The 23,266-nt window shown below is 38.0% G+C and overlaps 1 protein-coding gene across 2 annotated transcripts in view; it reads right to left on the bottom strand.

Annotated features, from left to right (window-relative positions):
• klf5l (Kruppel-like factor 5 like) overlaps positions 1 to 23,266 on the bottom strand; it is a 53,313-nt gene that overhangs the window by 12,221 nt on the left and 17,826 nt on the right. For both annotated transcript variants that reach the window (XM_055643778.1, XM_055643777.1), the window contains exons 3-4: positions 21,593 to 22,463; positions 17,560 to 17,619 (exon numbers count right to left, since the gene is read on the bottom strand). In XM_055643778.1, coding sequence (XP_055499753.1) covers positions 17,560 to 17,619; positions 21,593 to 22,451 — 919 coding nt within the window. In that variant the 5' untranslated portion in view covers positions 22,452 to 22,463. The remainder of the gene's footprint in view (positions 1 to 17,559; positions 17,620 to 21,592; positions 22,464 to 23,266) is intronic.

Here is a 23,266-nt window from a genome sequence, read left to right as displayed (position 1 = left end):
CACTGTTGTGGGACGAATCACTGATGGTGATGAGTCAGAGTATAAAAGTGAGATCGACCGATTGACCAAATGGTGCCAGCACAATAACCTGGCTCTCAACACCAGCAAAACCCAGGAACTGATTGTGGACTTTGGAAGGGGTAGGATAGGGACCCACAATCCCGTCTATATCAACAGGATGGTGGAAAGGGTCAAGAACTTCAAATTCCTGGGCGTGCATATTTCCGAAGATCTTTTCTGGTCCCAGCACACTGATGCAATTATAAAGAAGGCACATCAGCGCCTCTACTTCCTGAGAAGATTACGGCGAGTCAGTATATCAAAGAGGATTCTCTCGGACTTCTACAGGTGCACAGCGGAGAGCATGCTGACTGGTTGCATCATGGCTTGGTTAAAAAAGCGTCCAGGAGCAGAAAAGAATGCAGAACGTTGTGACCACTGCCCAATCCATCATCGGCTCTGACCTCCCCACCATCGAAGGGATCTATCGCAGTTGCTTCCTCAAAAAGGCTGCCAACATCATAAATGACCCACCCACATAGGTGTATATATATGGTCTATGCTATATGGACACACTGAACTGTATTTGTGCTTACAATATTCTGTTGTGCTGCTGCAAGCAAGAATTTCATTGTCCTATCTGGGACACATGACAATAAACTCTCTTGACTTGGCTATTCTCAACTTTGCAAAATTTAACATTAACAGGCTGTCTGCAAACCGATTACTTTCACCCATGTCCTGGTTCCTCTGAAACCTCTGCAATAAAATCCTCTATTTTGCATTAACTAAATAGAATCAAGAGACCATTATTCATCCCTGGTACAACGTATGTGCACTGACTGAGTGTAATCTAATATTCGTACACTCTTGGATCGAAGTATGATTGTTCTAATGTACAGTAAGATTTTTCACTGAATTGTATGCAAAAAAATGTCACTGTACTTGTGATCAATAAAGTACCATTGAACCACATCAGTGGGTTGTACTTTGTTTCTATCATGGTTACAGGCTCATGCAAAAAAACATCTTTGTTCTACCAAATCTATGCTGACCATCAACATTACTCTGTACAAATTCCAATTTATTCTTGCCATATTCCCATCAATTCCCCCAGTTATCAACATTCACCTACACACTGCAACCAATTGGCAGTGGTCAATTAACCTACCAACCCACCTAGCTGTCAATGTGGGAGGCAATTATCTGATCTGCTTGGATAGCATGCAAAACAAAGCTTTTCACTGTACACGTGACCATAATAAAGCTAAATGTAAATTAAAGCACCTGGAGGAAATATACACGTTTCAAGGGAGAATCTGCAAACTTTACACAATTAGCATCATAGATTAGGATTGAATCCAAGTCACTGAAGCTGTGAGGCATCAGCTCCACTAGCTAATGGAATGAATTTTGGAGAGTTGAATAGTCAGATGTGACTGTATGCCATTCTGAACATTATTAACTGGGAGTGAGTTTTCAGCCACTTGTTTTTGGTTTCAATCCAGTGTTGCTCCCCTGGAAAATGCATGGCTGTGGACGTGATGATCATGCGAGATTACAACATCCTTAATATCATATTTCACTGATCATGCTGACACAACAGGAGGTGCAACTCCAGAGCAAATAAAATCATGGGAGACCCCTTCCACCCCTGCAACGGACTGTTCCAGCTGCTACGGTCAGGCAAACGCCTCCGTTGCCATGCGGTGAGAACGGAGAGGTTGAGAAGGAGTTTCTTCCCAGAGGCAATTCGGACTGTAAACGCCTATCTCACCAGGGACTAACTCTACTGAACCTTTTTCCTTCCATTATTTATTATGTAAAAGAATATGTGTGTTATGATTGTGTTTATAATTTGTTTGGTTGTTTTGTTGTTTGTCTTTTGCACAAAAGTCCGCGAGCATTGCCACTTTCATTTCACTGCACATCTCGTATGTGTATGTGACAAATAAACTTGACTTGACTTGACATGGCTGTCCATGAAGTTTTGAGGGGTTACTAATTTTTAAGAAACTGTTGCTCACCATGAGCAAATATTAAATCCGCATTTGGCAAAACATGTGGAAGAATAGCAATGTCAGTAATTAGAGACAAACATAGGTTTAGCAGCGGATGGGGCATGAAGTGTAGCCTCTAGAATTAGCACAAACTGTACTCCAAATTATTCATGGTTTCTTTTCTACAATCAGAATGTGTTGATGAGGTATAAAGAGGTCTTTAATACTTCAGCAATGTGTTATCAAAGCGTGACTAAATCAGCTATTAAATCATCAGAGAGATAAGCCCTTCACAAGACCCAAGTGTAACACTGGTCAGTATGGCTCAGCATTGCCCAGCACTTAAAGCTTATCAGCAAATAAAGCAAACAGAACTAGATAAGTAAGTATGGAATGAGGGAAAAATAAACTTGTTTTTTTCTTTCTGTTTGTTGGGCTTGCAACTAATTTGGATAGCTTGTCAGACTGGTATGAGTGCTTGATACGAGCACTTCAGGGCAACACCGTTTCCATGCAATTTGATTTCTGCAATGCAAGTACTGATTTATCGAACAATTCATTATCAGTCCAGAATATTTATAGCAATATCCCAGAATGTAGATGTATTAAGAAAAATTAAATAACATTTGAAAAACTCTTAATTACTCAAACTCACTTAGAGCAGGTGAATTGAATCTGGTGTGGAATCCACACTGTATTTGTTGAAGTGAACTCTGCAATTAGTTGAAAGTCGCGAACTTTCACTTTCTGACTTCCACAGGAGCTGTGAATGTAACATTTCTAGTTTGTGTAAGACAATACAATTGTCCCACCACGAGTTGCCAAAAACAGATTTGATATTTGTCAAATGAGGTGTCAGGGCTGTGAGAGGTTAAAAGAACCTACTGGTTGAGCTGAATGGCCATCAAATGCATGGAGACAAATCATATTACTGTGGTCAATGAATTAGAAGGGAACTAGCTGTATTTAGCTGCTCCCCAATAAGCAAATGTTGGACTTGCATGAGCTCCCTGTATTGCTGAGTGATAGCTGCTGGCACTCCACTCCATTACTGGACTACATGGTGTACAGAGAGGAAGTATGACCATGCTGGGATTTCCACCAGACTTGGCATGAAATCAAAACCTCTATTCTTTGAATGGGTATGCCCAACTGAAGATTATGGGGAAGAGTTTTTTTTTTCTTATTTTGTTTCAAATAAGTGTGTTTTAAAACATTTTATTTTTTAGGTTTGAATACTTTTTATTTTATTTTTTTTAATTTTTTTATTTTTTTATTTTATTAGAAGTTAATACAGCACAAAACAGTACAGTGACACCTAATTTTAGGTGCCAACTATGTAATACCGTAATCCATTCTATGTACAACCTCTAGTTTTATGTTATAAGAAGGAAGTAAGCAGGACAAGAAAAAGAAAACAATAGAAAGGGGAAAAAGTGGAAAAATAGATGGTAGAGAGTAGAAAAACGTGAAGTGTGTATGTAAAAAATAAAAAAAAAGGAAGAGAGAAAGTGGAAAGTAGAAATAGAAGAGAAGGCCCCTTAAAAGAGAATTTTTCAAATCTGTATTCGGAGATGTAGATCTATCCGCGTCATGAACTGAAATCAGCAATCCTTACGGTACCGCTGCATCACATGATTCCAAAAAGTCGATGAAAGGAGACCAACTCATTAAGAATTGGTCATATTTATCTATTAGTCGGAGTCTCATTTCTTCAAGGCGTGCTATGTCCATCATATTCCTAATCCACATTTTAACAGTTGGTGTGGTTGTATTTTTCCAAAATTTAAGTATCAATTTCTTTCCAATTATTAACCCATAATTTAAAAAAACATTTTGATCTTTATTTAAATTGGTATCTTCTCCTATTATTCCAAATATAATCCATTCCGTTTTGGGTTCTATTCTTGACTTGAAAAAGTTTTGAATACTTTTGAATAGCTTAAAAATGATTTATAGAAATTAATTAGCAATTAATTTTAAGTATATGTGTATATAAAAACAAACCTTCAAAAACATTTAACCAGGATGTTCCCAGCTTTGAGAGGAGAAAAAGTTCTGTCACAAGCCTAGTCTCCTGTGAAAGACTGTGAAGACATTGCAGGGTCATTATGGGAGAGGTTTAGTCACCACTCTATTATAGTTTACAGCCCACTCCTGGGGGTTGCATGTGACAAGGAGAATCCATCTCGCCTCAGCTCCTCTATATTCACCCATTTACCATGAAAGAACCACCGATGACCAAGTAGGTGGTTATTTTGTTATCAACAAACCTATTAATTATTTCACAACTTATTCTGAAACTTCTTGCTTTGTCCAACTGCATTTACATTCTTACTATTGTGAAATATGTTATTTTAATGCATGACTGTAGCAGAGCAGTCATACAGATTAAATTAATATATATTTGTGGTGGTGGAAGTCCTATTCAAATCATGTATGATTAATTAGGTCCTCCTAGTATTAGTAATAATGCAAATATTCAACAACAAAACAAATAAGATTTATAGCACTAATTTAAAGATTATGTTTGATGTGGTATTTAAGTGGGATTCAGTGGTTTCAGGTGGCTCAAACTTTTTGATTTGTGGATCAGACAGATCCGTGACATGGAGTCTTGAGTGATCATTGTTTTAATTAAATTGGGCTTAATTTGTAAGCATAGATGGATTGGAGTAGCTGGTATTCACGTCTGATTACCAAAACTTGGGGCCGCAGGCTGGTCAACCCCCTTAAAAAGTCATAGGTATCCCTTCCTTTCAATTTTAACCAATGATTTTGCTACATTAGCAGGAGGTGCAGCTCCTATTAAATGAGAATTTATTGGCTATGAAATTGTTGCTGAGGAGATATGACTGTTTAATTATAGGGAGTAGAAACCCTGATTTCATGGTATTAAACTAAACAAGAACGCTCTTGTTCCTGCATCATTGCCATAGAATTAACTCATTTTATTTCCAGGAGACAATTCAAAGAGCAGAGAAATGAATATAACACAGTGTGTCTGCCAGTCTCTTGGACCCAATCCTGCCAAATACCAAGTCTGTCTGCCTGTCTCCCTCTTCCCGTCTCTCTGACAACATCAAGAGTTGGTCTCTTACCCCCATCTCTTGTTGCAGCTTTGTCACGTGGCTGCTGGTCTCTTGAACATCTTCTTCTTAAGCCCTTTGCTCCTCTAGGGAGCATAAGCCATTGACAAATGTCCTCCACCTCACTCGGTTGTTGGCAGTTCTTTCGAGATCTCCCCAGTCGAGGCTACTCTGACCTTTCTGTCTGGACACCTCTTCTCCAGCTGTTCCTGGGGTGACCTCTTTTCATTTTTCCTTGGGGGTTCCATTTTAGAGCTTGCCGGGTGATGTTTGTGGCAGGTTTTCTGAGGGTGTGTCCAATCCAACTCCATTTTCTCCATCGAATTTGTACGTCAAATTCATTGTACATCAAATTCAAGAACTGGCTTGTTCTTTTCCACAGGTCCACATTTGTCTCTCTACCAGATGTTAACTATTCCCCTAAGGCAGGTGTTAATGAATGTTTGCAGCCTGTTTGTAGTGTGTTTTGTTGTTTTCCACATCTCTGAACATGGCCTCAGAAAAAGGTTATTTACAGAATATTTTCATTCAATTTTTCACTCAAGGCCTTGAGAATGGATGTCTTCAGTGGAGGACTAATGACCCAAATGATCATTGGTACCTTGCTGTTGCTCCATTGCTCAAGGCAATCCATTGGGAAAATAAGTACACCATAAATTTAATCTGTTGCAGAAATTTCAAATGTACTATGTGGTTTGAAACTTTCACAAGGAATTAGTGCAGTTGAAGACAGCTGCTCAAAATGGCATCTAATTTTCAGTATGCGGGCTCAAGTTGACAAGAGCAACCTGATTCAGGTAGTTCTGCCTTAAGCTGTTTACTGTCTTGTAGACCCCATACCTAATTAGTGACGTTTTATCCAGACCGCTTGTCACACCACCGACCTTCAATCACGCTCCGATGTTCATCAACTGCACATCTAGTGATCTTACTCTGTAATGATTGATGGTACGTCTCTACTCAACCTTCATTTACCCCATTCCAACTACTGATCTGACCCCATCCATCCTAATGCAACCACCCTATTGGCTGAACCATTTATATTTGTCAGATTTACACATGCTTTGGGGTGAAAAGGTTTGAATTGTCATTTTATGGTGAGAATGTATCTCATAATTGATCTTCCCAAATAGTTTTACCTAAAACCTAAAACTTTTACATAAAACCATTTGGGATACATTCTCACAACAAAATGTCTAGTTGAGTTGTTTTTTTTAAAGGTTTGCACATATGCTTAGACCTTGAATGGCGAAACAAGTGATTTGGGTGAAACACTACTCATCAGGCATGGGGTCCACAAGATAATAGACAGATTAAAGTGGAACTACCCGATCATGTTCTTAGTGTCAACCTGGAACTGGCTTGGGGTCACGCCGGTAAATCACATCAGAGCAAACTTCATGGGCTTCCTCTGCATAAATTACCCAGAGTTATTGAGCATCACAGTATTTGATATCCCTCATGCATTAGTTTTAGATGCAGAGAGGAACTGGAATGAAAAAAAAAAGCAGACTTTGTGCAATCTCACATGAGATACGAGTTTCAGTAACATTTCAGTTTTCATTGAAATTGGATCACACAGCACACAAAAAACATCATTCCACATGATCCAGCTTACAGGCTATGCTCGCTATTGTTTTGTGTAAGTTAGTAAGTCACAGCTGTCCATTTCATTCAGACTTTTGTATAATGCACCAATAAATTTGTTCCATGAGATCAGACCCGAGCAGCCTGGGTAAATTTTTTGGGGAAAGGAGATTCTGAACCATGAATATGAAACTAATCTAGAATTGTTTTGGATTATGATAGAACAAAAGCACACTGTTGTGGCCATCATAATTGCCACCTTTGTAATGGGTACAAAGCTCCTTCTAGTTTACATCCTGTCCCAATTCTACAAGAATTTTTCAAATTGATCAGTTTCATGTTTACATAATGTTATGTACAAAGCAATATCCATTTCTCCTACTCAACTGAATAATCTGTTTGAAAGTTAATTATGGATGGCTTATAACCTCCAGTGTGTTTACAAGCTGGAGGCTCCTGCTGTAACTATCTTAATTTCAAGTCAGAAGATGGGTGCATCGGCTACGTTTCGAGGGTTCGGCCGGTCGTATGGTCCGATCAATAGGCAACCGCAGGTCTGGTAAAAAATGTTTTATCTGACTCTTCCTTGCCACGCTCTTTTATTATTACTTGTAAAGAATGAGGCAAGTTTCATTTGTACATTTCTAAAACCAAACATGGTTTTTTATAATAATTTGCATAAAAGGTTTTATCCATTTTGATGTGTTATAGCAATTATTTCAGCAACAATAAATAATTATAAAAATGGCCAACAAAAGGTCCAAGACAACTTTGGTACTGTTTATATTTGCCAATATGTGCTAGGTCAGAAGGAAAGGTTTAAAGGACTCATCCAAACAACAGATTACATAAACAGTTGACAAGCAGAAGTAGTAACACATGGGGGAGTGGCTGACCGATCATCAGTGACTGTGGCCTCCACCAATCCTCCAGCACACCGTACCACATGTTCCACCAATGGAGACCCATGCCAATGGTGGCCTCTTGCCACTGAAACGGGCAATCTACTTTCCTCTCATTCTTCTACTCCCTTATCTTCTGGCATTCAATATTTTACCCAAGAACTGTTAAGATTCACCTGATCTCAGCAAAATTTTCTTTTTAATCTCCTGTTAAAGTTAAATTCCTAACTTTGTATTAACAAGCGATTCCACTGCACCAAAGTGAGATTAAAACGGTTGCGTGACAAGTCACGTTGTAACTAACAAATTGTGTACTTACGAAGCAAACATTAAGAGTATGATAAAATTTGATAAACACTATAGTGCTTTATAGCACTAGGTATTCCAGAGCAAAATCATTTTGTAGTTGCAACCGTAACTCTTTGAACTCAACATTGTTAGTCATGTTGATTCTATTGCATTGAACTACAATGGGATAATTATAGAGTACAATCTAAGGGGAAAAGTATTGCAAAGAAGGGATTCCTTTATTGTCTCTTGGGGTCTTGCACTAACGGTGTGATTAAGAGCTGTTCGTTCACTTCAGCAGGCTTCATTAAAGCTTCATTAGGTGCTTACAAAACCATTACCAACCTCCATTCTTTCGAGAATTCCTTGAACTAATTAGACCTCTTGTTTCTTTTGACAGGTCTGTTGATAATAACTCATCCTCTCTAGAAGTACACCCTCCAGACATAGACAATCAAAAACGTTTTGAAATGTGATTGCTAACCACACAGTTAATGGTTCTTCAGCTAATGAATTAATTTACTGATCGAAACCACAACAATTCTTGAGCCTAGAATTGGGGTTTAATCCCTCCGACATTTCAAAGACTTTCAAAAAAAAAAAGGAAAAGTGGCGATATTCTTTCACCGTGAATTCAAATTCAGATTAGAGGTAGAAATTGGGGAAATTTTCCAAACTTGTTATGCATTTGTATTAAGATTACAGCATGCATAATCTTGGGAGATTTCCTCAATTCTCCCAGGTAGTTTACATTTTTAGGATAAAGGCCAATTATAATTTTTACACCATTATTATAGTCCAAATTTGAGCTAATGTCACGGTCAAGCTCCAGAGCCTAATATAATATTTTGTGCTATAATATCTAATTTCACTAACTGTAAAAAGCTTTCAATATACTAAATATTTTTTGACGAAGGGATATCTTCGAAGTATTCCACATGATACATTTTCAATGCTCATGAAAGTGTCTCATTCTGCACATATGCCTATGTAATATTACAGTAACTTTTCTGTAATTAGAGAACTTTAATATTCATTGCTGGAAATGTGTTTGTGTATGTACTCATTTAATTGGGAACAATTCAACTTCCACCTGAAATTATCCAGCAAGAATCCAAGCCATTTTGGAAGTCCAGTTAATTGGAAAGCTCTATCACAAGTGTTCATGAAAATTCTGAGGATTTCATGTAAAAAGAGATAAAACTACACTTCCATTGTGACGACTTTCTATGAGAAAGAAAGTGCTTGGTCAGAGAGATTTTGCAAGGGGATTTCCCTTGGTTTGTAGAAAGAATGGAAGATAAAGTTAGGGAGGCCAGCAGCTGTTGCTACATAGAAAAGGACCAGGAGAAAGAGAGGAAGGTGAGAATGTTTATCCATCTGCACCACCGAAATATACTTTTTTTCTCAGCTGGACCCTCTCTACCAGGATTATCGGTGCCAAGAACCTGAGCCTTTCCTCCCTCAGTCCTTGAAGAATCTTACAACTTTATAGAAACATAGAAAATAGGTGCAGCAGTAGGCCATTCGGCCCTTCGAGCCTGCACCGCCATTCAATATGATCATGGCTGATCATCCAACTCGGTATCCTGTTGCAAACCAGGTAGTACACTACACATCTTCAGAAAAAATGATATGCAAAGGAAAACTATACCCCAATTCTGCACACCACTTCAATATTAAACTTGAAGTTCTTTGTTTCAAGCACTTTTTATTCTTGGTAAACTCAGTTAATCTCAGGTAAAAGGCAGCGGGTTTAAATCAGTTTTAAATTAGCATGCCTACTCTCATGACTTCATCAAAATAACTTCCATTTGATTAGAAACTAAATTCACCAAATCTCCCAGCAGCTGCAAAGAGAAAGGCTAGGTTCAACACCTAGATTTTCCTTTAAAAGTCCATTTATTTGTTTAATTTTAAATGTTAATGTATTGCACTCAATATTTATTTTTGCAGTCTGAGTCAACAACTAATTGTGAATTTAATGCCGATTAAGTTTCATGCATTTTCTTTAATGAAAAGCAAACTGGGCAGATAAAGTACTCATTGTACCCTATAAAATTGTAGGTTTCGCCAAACGAGCCTTTGTTTTTTATTAATTTCTTACTGCATCCATTTATTAATTGCCCGAGGTGAGAAATTACACACTTCTCTTCAGACTGTTTTTCCTGTGCACATAATATAAATCAAAATGCATCCTTTTGCACCACAGATGCCAACTGATTTTGTGCATACTTCCAATGTTCCCTATGTTTGCTTTAATTTATCTGTGAGATGTTACATGAGAGGTGACTTCCTAATTCCAAAGGTATAAACTCATGTCTGTAAGTCTTGTTCTCAAAGTTTGTATTCAGGGTTAACTGTGCAGGAATTCTTCCCATTAACATCTCTCATTTCACTATGTTTTACAACAAACAGAACACTGTGTGATCAATGGAAATTGTGAACATCTAAAGTTTCCAAAGAGGTATTTTCTTTCCCTTCAACTACTCACTCCCCACTACAATTGCAAAAGTAAGGTGTTTTTCTAGGTTTACTGCAATGTTACTCCCTTAAGGTTTTCCACTTTCTATTTATTTATGAGAGATTATCAGACTGGAATCCGAGGCATTGTGAAAGTAATTTATACTCAATGCGTCAATAGTTCATTAAATTGCCCGATAGTTGGAGATCTATTTTTCAACCACCATTTCTGTTTTGACCATGTACGAAAAGAAAGCAGCACACTGAGAACAGGTAAAAACAGAATAAAACGTGAGGTAATCAGTGCCTCTATTCCCAGGCGAGTTGGGGTTTCCACAAAGCGCAACCACTTCTGTTACTTCAGTGTCAACAGTTCACTGACATTGCAGCATTGCCTGAAATAACATGAATGAGGCAAAATGAAATCTGGTTCAGCAGGTTTCCGACACAAATTTCAACAGCACACTGAAGAAGTGAGTTCTGGTCTGATTGTCAGGTGGTATTTACTGTTTTAATTAAAATAAACCTGTAGGACATTTTAAAGTGAGGCCTGCCAGTTTGTCTTACATGGTATGAGATATTGGCATCAGACGAAAGGGGACGTGATTATTACTCCAGGACTGAAACTGCAACCCGAAACTGGTTGTTTAAATCAACTCCAAGTAATACATTGTTTGCCACAAATGCATCCCGACTTTAACCAGTACTGTAAAGCCTAGACAGTTTAGTGATGCCGTACATGAAGTCAAGACAGTTTCTTCTTTTGTCCTGCATGTTACTTATTTGAACTGAAGTATGATGGTACAATAATTAATTTGCCAGCCTGACTGAAATGCTATACTGGCCTACATTTTGCTGCTGATGTTTAACATGTAGTCATCATTGCTGGTCAATGGTCCTGGCTTAAAAAAACCCCCAAAAAACTGGGATTAGCTTTGCCAAATGGACGGATAAGGTTCAAAAAGGCTTATCACCAACACCACCATCATTTTAATTTAGGGCAAATGCAGATGTGCAATAAATATTGCTTGGTAGACATCATTTGCACCCAAGACCAAAAAATAATCTCAGAAATGGCAGCAGGGCATTCAAAATCGAAGTACAAGGAATGCAAATTGACATGGTGGATGAGTTGATTCATTATTCATGCCTTTTTACTTGACTGGCTGTACATATGGATGTGACAGCGAACAGGAACAAATCATGGTTAGTTTCTGGATTTACCTTTCCAATTTGATTAGTGACTCCTGGTCATGCCTTCAGTGTAACATACAGCAAGGTATCAGAAAAGAGAGGGTTCACCACACTGAGCTACTTGACGCAGTTTCAATTTACTCAACATGTGACAATCTGTTTGGAATTCCACTTGCAATTCACAACAGTTTTAACATGACGTGTTTTGTAGCTAATGGAATTAGAGCGGTAACACTTCCATTATACATGCAGTGATTTGATATAATCCAGGAAAAAGTAATCTTTCTGATTGGTATCCTCATTAAACTCCTCAAACATTCTACACAGCACGAACAAATACTTTGCTAGGCTTTTAAGGCAACATCTGAAAGTCCATGCCCTCTACCAAGAGGAAAAGGACAATAATTACATGGGTACATCATCTTTTGCAGCAACTTTGTCTATGGCACATGTCATTGACAAAGCATACACCCATGTTCCTGCTTAGAAAAATATCCTTGCTTTTATTCCTTGTTGCCTGTCAGGATTTACAAAATTAACCTTTGTCACAACCGCTGCAGCACATCAAGAAGGCAACCCATTACTCCCTTTTCAATGACAACGAGGGACAAACAGAAAACACTGGTCCATGACAGAAACTCACACCAGGAGTGAATAAAGATAACTACAAAAAAGATTCTCACCACAGTTATCATTTGATTTCCCTTCTGCAGATGCTTATCTTAGCATCTGACACCCATCCAAGAACCTAACAATGTTCCAAATTATATTTATATACTCAGTCCTGATCAAATGCTTATAAATATCAAATGAGTATTAGTGGATAGCCTTAAAGGCTTTTCTTGTTTTCCTACTCCGAGACAGTATTCCTCCAATGGCTGCAGTCAAATTGATGAAATACTCATCACATGCAGGGGAAATGATTGCAGATGTCAATATCAAGCAGCCCTCAGCTTCGGTAGTCAAGTTTTGATCGCACCATCATGTAATGGGTGGTTATGTTATGGATCAATTGAACAATTGCAAGGACCTTTGTGAAGCAGTAGAGTAGGATTATTAATGTTGATAGCCTGAGAGAGGATGACAGTCAATGTGTGGTTAATCTGATTTTACTAATCTGTGGAAATATGGTTTCTGGAATGCAGAAATATTGTCAAAGCCCCTTTGAATACTGTGGCTCGCTGGAAAATGCACATTACCATACAACGTCTGTGCTGTAGTGGAAAATTAGACCTCTATTTCAGGGGAATGCAGAGTTATGCGAATGGCAGTCTGAAACTGTGCAAAAGAGTGCAACATCATTCACTTTGGTACAAGAACAGAAACAGACAGTAGTTTTGAAATGATGAGAGATTGAAAAGTGTTGTAATTCACAGGAACCCAAGTTTCCTGAAGGTTAATGTGCAGGTATAGCAAGCATTGTGATAGGCAAATGGTAGGTTGGTCTTTATTGCAAAAGGATTTGAGTACCAAAGTAAAGACGTCTTGCTCTAAATAGAGTTTACCTTGGTGAATCTGGGGTAATTTGCACAGGTTTATTTGTCCTACCCAAGAAATGATATGCTTGTAAATGTAGAATTACAGTAAAGGATCACCATATTGATTCAGGGATGGTGCATTTGTTGCAATAAGAGAAGTTAAGTAAACTTAGAGTGGCACGGTGGTGCAGCGGTAGAGTTGCTGCCTTACAGTGCTTACAGCACCAGTGACCTGGGTTTGATCCTGACTATGGGTTCTGTCTGCATGGAGTTTGTACATTCTCCCCGTGAATTTTCTCCAAGATCTTCAGTTTCTTCCCGCACTCATACAGGTTTGTAGGTTAATTGGCTTGGTATAAATGTAAAATTGTCCCTAGTGTGTGTAGGATAGTGTTAATGTGCGGGGACAAAGGCCCTGTTTACGCACTGTATCGCTAAACTAAACTAACTGAACACATACTGTCTCGAGTTTAGAAGAGCGAGAAATGAACTCATTGATGCCCCCAAACATTAATGCAGCAAGTATGAGGACATACAGAAATATAGGCCCACACACATTTAACACATACCTTCTACATTTCTGTTTGCATATCCTTACAGAACTTTTTTTTTTTTAAATACATTTTTACTACATTATGCATTTCTCCATGAATGTAGCTAGCACCTTTCAATTTTTCTAGCCTCCAATGATAGTTATTTCTTAAGGAATCTTCAAATATATTGATATGTTTATTTAGCAAATTGCTTTCCACCCAATATCCACATTTATGTTATCTATATTTTGATGTCCAAATGCCAAAAAATAAAATCAAAGATATAATGCAATGAAATTATGTTTAAAAAGCTTTTTCTAAGATCTGCTTGTCAGTCATGCCTGTTAGGATTTGAATGGTGTTTACGTGGGTGGCCTTGTTTATCTAGCATTGGAGAGCAAGCTAGGACATGTGAAGACTCAGAAGGCGGATGCGGTCAAAGGATTATGTGTTGTGCCTTAATGCTAATAAAAACACTCTAGCATAAAACTATGAAGTTACAAATATGATTTATGAAAAATCTTTTGGCACAGCCAGAACTGACTCTTGGCTTGTATAACAATAGGAAGAATGTCATCTTGCCTTGACCGTTGAATGGTTATTGACCCAATTTTAAATGACTGTATGACAATTTCCATTAAACACTGGATATCCTTGTTTACTATAATATTACTTGAGATATTGGCAGTAAACTTATCTTCTGATACCCATTTCCTTGGCATTTCATTACACATTCTATCAGCTATTTTTATTGTTAAATATCAGGGAATGGGACAGGGCAGATAATCCTGGACATCAGCAAAACAGAACAAAGTGCATTTGGTAAATCAGACGAGGTATGATCATGTTTGGCTTGGACCTTTAAACACATGAAAGAGGACGGAAAGGCTATGGTAACTGTAGATTGGCTATTTTATATTAGCCAATTATAGTGTTTGTTAGTAGTGACTCCACCTATTATGTGCTTCATATTATCAAGGGCTTGCTTATGCTAGTTAGTTTGAGTAGCAGCTTGGACATGTAATGTCTGCAGATCCTTGCTATAAGTAGATTTAATAAACATGTGTTGTATCTTGATGTGTGTTTGAGTTGACTCATTACACGGTGTCAGAGAGTGGATCTTGCCCACTCCGCTCATGTTTATCGGGTTTTACTTTCTTTTGATTATTTTGTGTATTTATCATCTCCACCATGGCAAATTCATGTCGCCGTCCAAATCCTCCGATCTTCGGTTCGGACATTGCTGAACCCTGGCATCTTTTCGAGCGTGACTACACTCATTATGCTCGCATTGTTCATCGCAATGACCCCCCCCCCCCCCCCCCCCCCCCCCGGAGGTGTGTGCCTCTCTACTGCTTTGGAGTTACCAGTAACGCTCACCTGCGATGCGTCCCTGTACGGGCTAGGCGCAGCGTGCCTGCAGACCACTACCGATGGAGATTTCAAGCACGTTTCATATGCCTCCCGTACGCTAACTGACACTGAACAGCGTTACGCTCAGATGGAAAAGGAACGGCTCGCAGTGGTTTTCGCCTGCACTAAATTCAAGGACATTATCTTTGGTAAGTCTGTGACTATCGAGACTGACCACCAGCCGCTGGTCACCATTCTGAACAAACCCATCCACGCTGCCCCAGCACGACTACAGCGAATGATGATGCAACTGCAACGGTTTGATTTCATCATCGTCTATAAGAAAGGCAAAGACATGTACATAGCCGACACCTATCCAGAGCCCCGCGCAAAACTAAAGAACAACAACTCTCTGAACAGGTCCAATTCTCAGTAATGAAGGTTTTGTTTGTGCCAACTGATTGTTTGAGCAGCCTAGCAGAACACACGGCTGCTGATGAGACTTTACAATTGCTGTCTGGTGCGGCTGGCCAGACAAACAACACAACACCCGGCTCGAAATCCGCCCATACTTCCTGGTTTGCGACGAACTAGTATTACAGGACGGAATTATTGTCAAGGGCCACAAAGCAGTGGTCCCAGCAGCATTCCGACTCCATATCCAGATGTCTCGCGTTTCGTTTACCCTCCCACAGTCAGTCCCGCGTCCCCACTGCCACCTATCGTCTCCCCATGGCGTTTGACGTCTAGCTCGCCTATCTCGTCACCCTCTCTGCTTGTCGGGTCGCCGGTCGTTTCCCCATTTCCCTCCCCGGTATCTCTTCTCAAGTGAAAGGAGGTGAGGCGGACTCGTACCGCACACGGGCCGGACGGGTTTGCAGGCCACCCGTTAGATATGGCGATTTTGTGTTGTATCTTGATGTATGTTCGAGTTGATTCATTACAGTAACTAAGAGTTAAATGTTTTAAAAGCCAGGTAAAAAAAGTCAAACATGCAATGAAAAGGAAAAATGCAAAAGACAAAGAATTTGGAGATTAGAACGAACAAGGGAACTTGTCCAGAATTCAGAATTACATAGCTAAGTACACTAGTTAATTCAATCTGCTTTAGCAATATGATATCTAGATCCATCAGCCAAATGCCATTTGTTTAGAAAATCTGCTGTGCCACAGGCAGTTCTCCTTGGTTTCTAAAAACATGTAACACTAAAGGATTGTTACAATATGGTCCTAAAAGACTGCAGTGGGAAACAAAGGCAAGATTAAAATAAATGGGTTAGTGCCTCCGTTAAAACAGCAGAGTACAAAAGTTTCAGACAAATACGTTAAGTGCTTGTAACTTTGTAGCTAATTTCCTACTGGTGAATACGGATGCATACACGAGGTGAAGAATTGCTTTGTTAAATTCATATACAATATCAGGCACTAATGAAAATATCGTAATGAAAACCAGAGCTATGTGTTTTATGTATATTCAATGGAACATTAAATATTCAGGTACTTTGCTTCATCAGCTACGTTTGAATTATAACTTGAATGATAAGTATATTAATTGACCTGATTTTCTAAACAGGTGCCACACAGTTAAAATCATGGGTATCCTCTTCAGATATTATTTTCTAAATGAGCAATTTACTTTTGCAGCATATAAAACAATATAAAAATGGCCATTTTATTTCTTGATTACTATACAAGATGGATTTCCAAAGAGAAGTAGAAAGAACAGTTTCAGGTTTCAAGTATCCTACAAATAGTGAACAGAGGAATTATTTAGCTAGTCTTTTGATAAGAAGGTAAATTGTACTTCCAAATAGTCTAATTGTGTTAAATGATGAATCTTATATTCCCTGTCTGATAATACAAACCATTGGAATTTTATATGGATTATAATAGAATTCCAAGATCCGTTTTTATAGAATATTTATTTCATTTTCAGCTTTTTCGTGCTGTTGAATCAATGGTCAGACAGCTGACACACTTCTCTACTGTGACCAGCAAACTGGGTCTGAGATCTAAATTGATCAGAAGTGACAATATATATATATTTTAACAGACTAGGAAAACAAATAAGAGTCATTGTGCAGAGTTATACTATGGTATTAAAAGGACAGAATACGATCAAGATCTAAATTCAGCCAAATTAGATATCCAATGTTTTACTTACACTTTATACTGGAGATAATCCCAGTGTTAGAAAGGGATATTGGAATTGAGTGCTTGTATGTGTTACCTTATTTTTGATTATGCGGCAAAATTGGCTACCAAAAAGACTCAATAAGATGCATTCTGTATTAAAGTATGAGAGTTTACAGCAGACTAATTGGCAATTTGACCCATCAGGTTTATGCCAAAATTTGCTAGAGCATGTTCTAACATGTTAAATTATTCACAGTCAAATGTTTCATATTCTTATTTATTACTGCAGTTCTCTGATTCTATTGGTTACACAGGCTAGTAGTAAAAAGTGCTGAAATACTAAATGCTTAGCAATTTAAATGTGGAAATAGCAAGGAATTATCTTGTAAAATTCTGAGCGTTGATGTATTTTCGTGAACACATTCTTAAACACTGAGTGTCTCGATCTGATTTATTACATCGTGCACACTCATTTTGCTGGAATAAATACATTAATTGTGGACACTGCTATATGATAGCCAAGCAAAACAGAATACCTGTGTGGGTTCTTTGATGGGCTTTCAAATGAGAACTCTTGGTGTAAACTTTAGCACAACCTGCAAAAATAATTTAAAATGTAAGAACATTTCTGATTTCCCATCCTGGATGCTGAAAAAAGTCCTAAATGTATTCATTTTAGTTTGATGAGTAACCTCAAAAATGGAGCGGAGAGTTTTTGGACTGCTTAAAACAGTCACTTCAAGGACCTAAGGTATTAATTTCCAGATCATTAAAAACCTGTGGGATCAGTACTTCTTGTTTGAATTAAAAAGCGCCTCTTTATGTGTGTACATTTGAGCTTTTTACAATTGTTTACAAATTGCGATGCATATCTGGATTTAAGAACAGATCAGATTGGCTCTTATGTATTACTGAGAAACTCCAGGCAAAAATAAATCTGACAACAGGCTGCTTATCTGCTCTTAACAAACCATTTGAGTACGATAAACTTTCTAGCGTTATAAATTTGTGAATATTGCCCAAAAATACAGAATCTCTGGAAGAAATTTAGCATAGGTCTGCTGGTGACTTCAGTATCGGAACTGTGGAAATCTCAAAACTAATGTTGACGCCATTTTTCTGGATTGTCTATAGGTCTTCCACCAAAGCCATGACAGAAACGTAGATAAACCCCATCTAAAGATTCACCCCAGATTGTTATACATTTTGCGCTATACTGCTTCACTTGTGAGGAATCTGACTTTCAAAACATTGAAGCAAATTAGTGACTGACAAAATTCACTTTTTATGACAAATAACATTATTACAAATGTATCAATACTTGTTTCTAAGGGAAAATAACATAGCAATCTAACTGTTCAGCAAAAATATGGAAGGGAAAGTTGTGATCAGGATATTGTGAATCAACAATGGGATGTGGATATATTGTATGAGTGGTTCAAAATTTGGCAAACGGAGTTTAATGTGGAAAGTGCAAGATCATGAAGTTCAGCAAGAGGAGTTAAAAGCAGATTATTATCCAAGAGGAAAAGGGGTGTAAATGATTTGGACGTTCCTGTGCATGAATTACAAAATATTATCAGGTAGATGCAACAAGGTGGTTACCATAGCAAATTGCCCTTATTGTAGACGTTTGTTTAAAAATAGGCTAATTTTATTACATCTATATAGAGTGTTGGTAAAGTCACACTTGGAAAGTTGAAATTGAGGATTACTTTGGTCCCCGTACCAAAGAAAGGCTATAGCTGTATTTCTAAGCAGTCAATAGATTCCAAACTAATTCCAGGGAAAAAAAGATTGTTCAAAGGAGAGAGGCCAAAAGGGCTGGGCCTTTATTATAGGAAGAATAAAGGATGATCTTATTGAAACACAAAAGAGCCCAAGGAGGCATGGCGGGATAGTTGTTGAGATAATGAGATAATTTCATCATCTCAAATGATAAAACAGTTTAAAGATAAGGGGGCAGTTATTTGAAACAGAGCTGTGTAGAAATCTCTTCTCATAGAGGGTAGTGAATCTCTCGAATTCTTTGCTCCAGAGCGTTGTGGAGCTCATTGGAAATATTTGAAGTAGAGGTAGATACATTTTAGTTAATGTCTCGATATGGAGGTTTATTGGGATGTAGCATAGGGGAAGATTCGAAGGAAGGGGTAGACCAGTCATGATAACATTGAATGGTGGGGCATGTTTTAGGGGCTGATTGGCCTACCTCTGCTCCTATTTTCGTGTTCATGTGTGTCCAAGATTTATGAATAACAACTGGATTAACTCATTATTTCAGAATGGTTTGTTAAATTGTTTCAAAAGAGAATGGCTGGTTATACCAGCTGGCTACTGGTAAACTGACAAGCATACTGCTGCTCTGGTTACATGCAAAGTTACAACTATTGTCATGAAACTTGCCATGATTGAAGTCATTGACAATGTAAACTCTGTGCACGTCAAGGAAACAGTTACATTTCTTCAACCTAAAGACTAAATTAAATTTATATGCACACAGATTGCTGAAAAAATGCAAATAAGTCATCATAACATACTCCTAACTATGATCCTCTCCTGAAAGGTACAACTGTCAATTGGTTTAGTGTGCATCGTATTCCGTTCTACATAAAAGTTGACCAGCTGAGAGTGGGACAGAACTAATCTGACGGAAAACAGTGATGGATAGATTTGAGAGAATTGACACGAGGAAGTCAATGAGAGCAGAGGAGTGAGCAGTAACCAAACAAACAAAGGGAGAAAAAAATGTGGTATTGTAGTTAATAGAGGGTGATTTTTACAAGGATACCTTAAGATGGGATTTTAGGTGCTTGAAAAAGAGTTATCAGCTGAATAGTATTTTAAGAGTTAATGTTTAATGATTTGGATTGCATTTTGGTGTTGCGTTGATAATTAAATAGGTCCAAAATTAGAATAGATTTTCAATTTGGCAGAGCAGGGCACATATTAGGATTCCAGTACAAATAAAAAAAAACTTTTGGCTAACTTGAGTGTAAAGAAACAAGTAGGTTTAAAATACTTTATAATTGACAAAGGGCAAGAGCTCTACCTGCCAAAAGAAGCCATCTGTAGCCAAAAAGTTAAGGTTGATATAAACCAAGAACAACAATGCAGAAACTAGCACTGGTCCTGGCAACTCTGGTTGAAATTAAATTAATGATTTATAATATTAGGGAAGAGAGGGTGATAAGAGGGTCACCTCCTTAAACTAGTAACAATGATTTTTTTTTTTTGCCAAATGTCAAAAACAGTTTGGGGAATTTTTATGCCAACTTTTAAAAGTTCTTGGTGAAAGATGTCATAAAATAAAAGTTAAAAACTAAAGGAAATTGAGAGGGGGGTTTATTTTTATGGCAAAGCAAGGACTGTTTTCAAAAGTATATTTATTATTGGACCATGGTTGAATTGAAAGACCCATGGTTAAAACAACAAAGAATTGCAAAGTCATAGAAAACTAGAACAATTTTAATAACGACTTAAGAGTTATTTTAAAGCTCTGAGAGAAGTTGGCATTGGTGAGGCCAAAGATGGTGTACAATTTTGGTCGCCTAATTATAGGATGTCTAGAGAGAGTTGAGATTTATAGAATGTTGCCTTACAAGTTACAGACCTGTAGTTGGGCTTTATTCTTTGGAGCACAGAACGATAGGGGGGACTTGATAGAGGTGTAAAATGATGAGAGGGATAGACAGAGTTGACGTGGATAAGCTTTTCCCCATGAGAGTAGGGAAGATTCAAACAAGGGGACATGACTTGAGAATTAAGGGACAGAATTAGGGGTAACATGACCAAATCTGTTGCTGGGAATGGTTCCAAAAGGTGGTGGAGCAGAGATCATTTAAAAATAAAATACATGCATAGAATGGCAACTATGGGACTAGGGGAGAACTACGTTTTCAGACTAAAATGTCGGGATGGCCTGTTTCTGTGCTGTAATTGTTATATGGTTATATGGCTCTGGCGTCCTATCTGCAGTTTTTGGACATCACAACTTAGGAAAGATACACCAAACTTGGAGATAGTGCTAAATAGCTTTTAGAATGATATCTGAATTTCAAAACTTAAAATTATGACAAGAAATTGGAAAAACTAGAATTGTGTTTCTTGGAATATAGATTACAGGGTGATTCAAGTCTTCAAACCACGAGTACAAACTGCTAACATAGCTGGAGAATGGCTACTTCTGCTATTTGAGGAACCTACAACCAAGTGGCAAAGTCTAGATATTGCAGTCAAGAGTAAATTTTGGAAATATTTTGTATGAGAAATGTTGTTAGGGATATGGGTAAATGTGTCAGGTTGTCAGCCACCATCTTGCTAAGTGGCAAAGTAGATTCAAAAGGAGATAATGGTCCATTCGTGTTCTCAAAAAAAGCTTTCAAACCTTAATGTGTTTATACCTGAAGCAAGGCCACATGGGCAACATACAGAATAATGTATTTCAGCTTTAATTAATGTCTTTAATGTAAGAGGAAGTAGAGAAAACAAATGAAATGGCAACAAATTTAAAGGCACAATATGCATTCTCCTATACATTATAGCAAAGGAAGCTTTTATAGAGATAAGCACCTGGAAAATCACAGTGATGAATGCGTCTCTTCTCCAACTCAGGGTTGTTACGTCGACTGTATTTTGCTTGCTGGAAGTTAGATTGGCAGGACTGCAAAGTAGTCGGAAGATTATGAATCTGTGAATGATGGATCTTTGATGCCACTGATGCAGCATATGATGGTGGTGGCGAGAGTGTATTGATAAGATCAGGCTGGTTTTCTGGGCTGCCAGGTTGGGAGTTTGGTGGTGAGGGTGGCAAGTATGAAGTCTGTTGCCGATAATAATGGGCTGGCACAACATAGCCATTTGGTGTGGTTACAACGGGTTGAAAATGTTTAATTGAAGACTGAGAACACGGGTTGTTTGGTCTACCCATGCCCGTTGACATGGTAACACTGTTACGACTATGAATAACTGTAGTGTTGCCAAGTGACTGGTTAGAGCTCAAAGGCATGTTGACAACATCTGTATTCATTGGCATTTGGTACATCTGAGGTTGATGTGAACTGACAGGGAGTGGTAGTTCTGGGGACAGGGCTTCTTGCTTGATGAAGATATTATTCACAGGAACTGACTGTGGCACATTGAACACACTGGTGAATTCAGGCAGGGCATTTGTCGTACTGGATGTGCATGACTGGGTGAAGTTAGTGGCCTGTTCTGTCTTTACTTGTGGGAGAACTGGTTTTGAAGATCTGTAAAGGCCTGTTCTCAGGTGTGTGATTTCAGGCAGAATTAGGTTGATATTCAAGCTGTACGGTGATGTAACCTGCTCCTCAAAGAACTCATCTATTACTGAGGCACTCTCTCTTCGGTACTTCTTCTGGTCCAGAATTGTCATAGGTGGTGGAATTAGCGGTGTCAGATACTTGTCCATTTCCGATTTTACCTTAAAAACAAAATCAATAGTTATTTGTTTTTTGCTGACAAACAAGCAAGGATGCTGACTGTTCCAAACTTCCTAATTCTGTAGAGACATAGCCCAAAATGTTTTTATTTGGGAATTTCAATTTAACATTAAACAGCTTTTAATGCTGAAAATCCAAAGATTTCAAAGTCCATCCCAATATAAAAATCATTAATTATTCCCTTTTATTAGCATTTTAACACAGTATGTACCACTGAGGGTTTTCAGCAAGAGAACTTAGTCATTACTTGTAAGTGTGCAGAATACATTTCCCAACATATCTACCTCAATAGGGAGGCACGAATAGGAACTTTCCTCATGATTAAAATATATCAATCACTAAAATGATCGCTCAATGCTGTTCTTTATTTTTGTTGAAAATTCCTCTTCCAGATGTTTAAAGGTGACTTTTTCGCTTAACTAGTTGAAGGTACTGTGGTATGCCCACTCAGACTGATAAAAAAAAAAATACAGCTTGCCATCATGCCACCAGAAGCATTGGAATGATGGAAATTGCCCATGCATTTAATTTGCAGCATATTTATCACTTTTGAGGAGGAAAGCGATCATTGAATAATATGTTTAATTCTCACTGTACCTAACTACATTGAACGTTGTGTTCTAGTTTCTCAGTTTTGTCTGACAGTGCAAATAAAATAGTGCAAGAGACACTGTTGTTTAGTATGCTGCTTCATGACATCATGAAGATACAATTGTTTAATGGATTCAAATGCATTTTCATCAATAAAAGGCAGTATATTTAACTAAATGTATATATCAAATCA

The sequence above is a fragment of the Leucoraja erinacea genome, chromosome 12 (genome assembly GCF_028641065.1).
Source record: "Leucoraja erinacea ecotype New England chromosome 12, Leri_hhj_1, whole genome shotgun sequence".
Taxonomy (NCBI): domain Eukaryota; kingdom Metazoa; phylum Chordata; class Chondrichthyes; order Rajiformes; family Rajidae; genus Leucoraja; species Leucoraja erinaceus.
Note: the sequence above shows the minus strand (reverse complement) of the source record. Positions and strands in the feature narration are given on the sequence as shown.